Genomic DNA, 2,135 nt, shown 5'->3' on the forward strand with positions numbered 1-2,135 from the left:
AAAAACGTTTCAGCATTTTTAGCTGCTATTTCTGAACTTCGGTATGTGGTGAAGCAACCTGTTGCTGATCCCTTAATTTTGTTTATAAATGTTAAAGAACTTTTAAATAAGTTCCACACCGATAATGGTGCTTACATACCGAAGGGCTTGGTAAAAATTATTAATTATTAATTTATTAATAAATTGATAATCCTTTACCCTTTTAATTGTAATAATATATATATATATATGTATATATAATGTGTGTATGTGTAATCTGATGTTTCTCTCTTCTTTTTCTCAATGCAGGCAATATTGGGCCAAGTACTTCTCCACTGAAGGTGTCCGGGTTGCATTTTGGTCAGCCATAGAAGAAACTAAGAAACATCAACAGGTAAAGGAAATGATATTTTACTCCGTCTAATTCAGCACGAGAATATAATTCCATGGAACATTCCAGATCACAGCAGTAAGTGCCTGTTACTTACACTGTGTGTTGCTTCCTCTGTCCTCGTTGCTGAGAAAATATATCCATAGTATCACACCATTAATAGTTAAAAACTATTTTATTGATAAAAAAGAAAACAGTGAATTGATGATGATGATGAACTTAACGGGAGATACTGTGTTTGTGTGTTTCTCCCCTGTGTTCACTGATTTGTAAACAATGGCTTCCTAGCATGTCTTGCTTATTACCGGATCAATAGACTGGGAAATTATTTACTTCATTTGGAAACGGATCGGGCTTAGCTGAGTCATGCAAGCATGGAGATTTTAAAATAATGATGGTGGTGATGATGATGATGATGATGATATCCAGCCCCATGTTTTGATAATCAGATGGACCACACAGATTTTTTTCCCCTACCTTCACAAAAATTATTGGGTTGTCCGGAAAGTTCATGCCGATTTTTAAAAGGAAAGAAAAAGGTCAATAAATACTTGCCATTACAGTTTTAATCAACCGAATATGAACCATTTTGTTGCACAATGTGTCTCCATTCTTCCTTTAACTTGAAAATACCCTCTTCCCAGAATTGAGGTGGTTTCATGGCAAATAAGTCGAAAGGTAAACTACTATAAATCGGCACGAATTTTCCGGACAACCCAATATATTTGAATATTTTTTTGTTATTTGTCTATTTACTTATTGTTCATTATTTTGTTTTTCATTTTATTTTCCAGACATCCAAGACACAGGAACAAGAAAGGTCAGATATTCCTGAAGAGTTGAAAAAATTGGCAGAAAGTGTACAAGATGCTGCTGCTGTTGATGAAGATGCTGTTGCCACTCCTAACAATTCTAAAGTTAAAGATGATGAGAAAGATGGTAATGATGTTGATAACCATGTGGGCGATTCAGTCAAAGATCTTGGCAGTTCCTCAACAGCCGAACCTGATCAAACTGTTGTGCCTGAGTCCACGACCGCTGACTCTATAGAATTGGCTCTGGAGAGTCACAGTTCATGCCACGATATGCAGTCAAAGACAAAAAGAGGTGTTGAAGAAATGATGAGCACTTTGTGCTTAGCTCCTCCCGATTCTAAAGAAGGCAGCTCAGTTGAGAAAGACAGTGAAGGAAATGAAAATGATGACAATGACAAAGATGATGATGATGAAGAAGAAGAGGAGGAAGATGAGGAAGAAGATGGTCACCAGGTAATGACAGATGCACAGGATACAAAGACTGCTGCCCCATCGCAAACCTGTGCCATAGAGAACTCAGCCGAGGTGCTGGACACGCACAAGCTGCTAGAATTTCTGAAATCACTTCATGTCGGTCCAACATATCAACCAGGTGTAACAACATTAGGAATGGTAAGTCTAAGTAAGAGTTCTTTATTGTCTTGTCATTGTTATTGTTTTACTTCTGTTTCTCGCCGTTGGCATCAGTTAGATCAGTTGATCTTTCTCAACCGCCCTTTATTATGCCAAGGCATTGACACATTTTACGCGAAAAGTCAAAAGCAACTGGTATGCATTGATGGGAAATTGTGACTGTGTGGTTAGGAAACTTTGCAACCTTATGGTTTTGGGTTCAATCCCACTGCATGTCATCTTGTATAACTTTCTTCTACTCAAGCATTGGGTTGACCAATGCCTTGTGAGTGAATTTGTTAGACAGAAACTGTGTGGATGCCCATCATATATATATA

The 2,135-nt window shown here is 37.5% G+C and overlaps 1 protein-coding gene across 1 annotated transcript in view; it reads left to right on the plus strand.

Annotated features, from left to right (window-relative positions):
- The window catches only part of LOC106880134 (large subunit GTPase 1 homolog), a 13,338-nt gene that overhangs the window by 3,613 nt on the left and 7,590 nt on the right, over positions 1 to 2,135 (plus strand). The window contains exons 5-6 of the mRNA XM_014929964.2: positions 289 to 373; positions 1,165 to 1,797. Coding sequence (XP_014785450.1) covers positions 289 to 373; positions 1,165 to 1,797 — 718 coding nt within the window. The remainder of the gene's footprint in view (positions 1 to 288; positions 374 to 1,164; positions 1,798 to 2,135) is intronic.

This window comes from Octopus bimaculoides, chromosome 26, assembly GCF_001194135.2.
Source record: "Octopus bimaculoides isolate UCB-OBI-ISO-001 chromosome 26, ASM119413v2, whole genome shotgun sequence".
Lineage (NCBI taxonomy): Eukaryota > Metazoa > Mollusca > Cephalopoda > Octopoda > Octopodidae > Octopus > Octopus bimaculoides.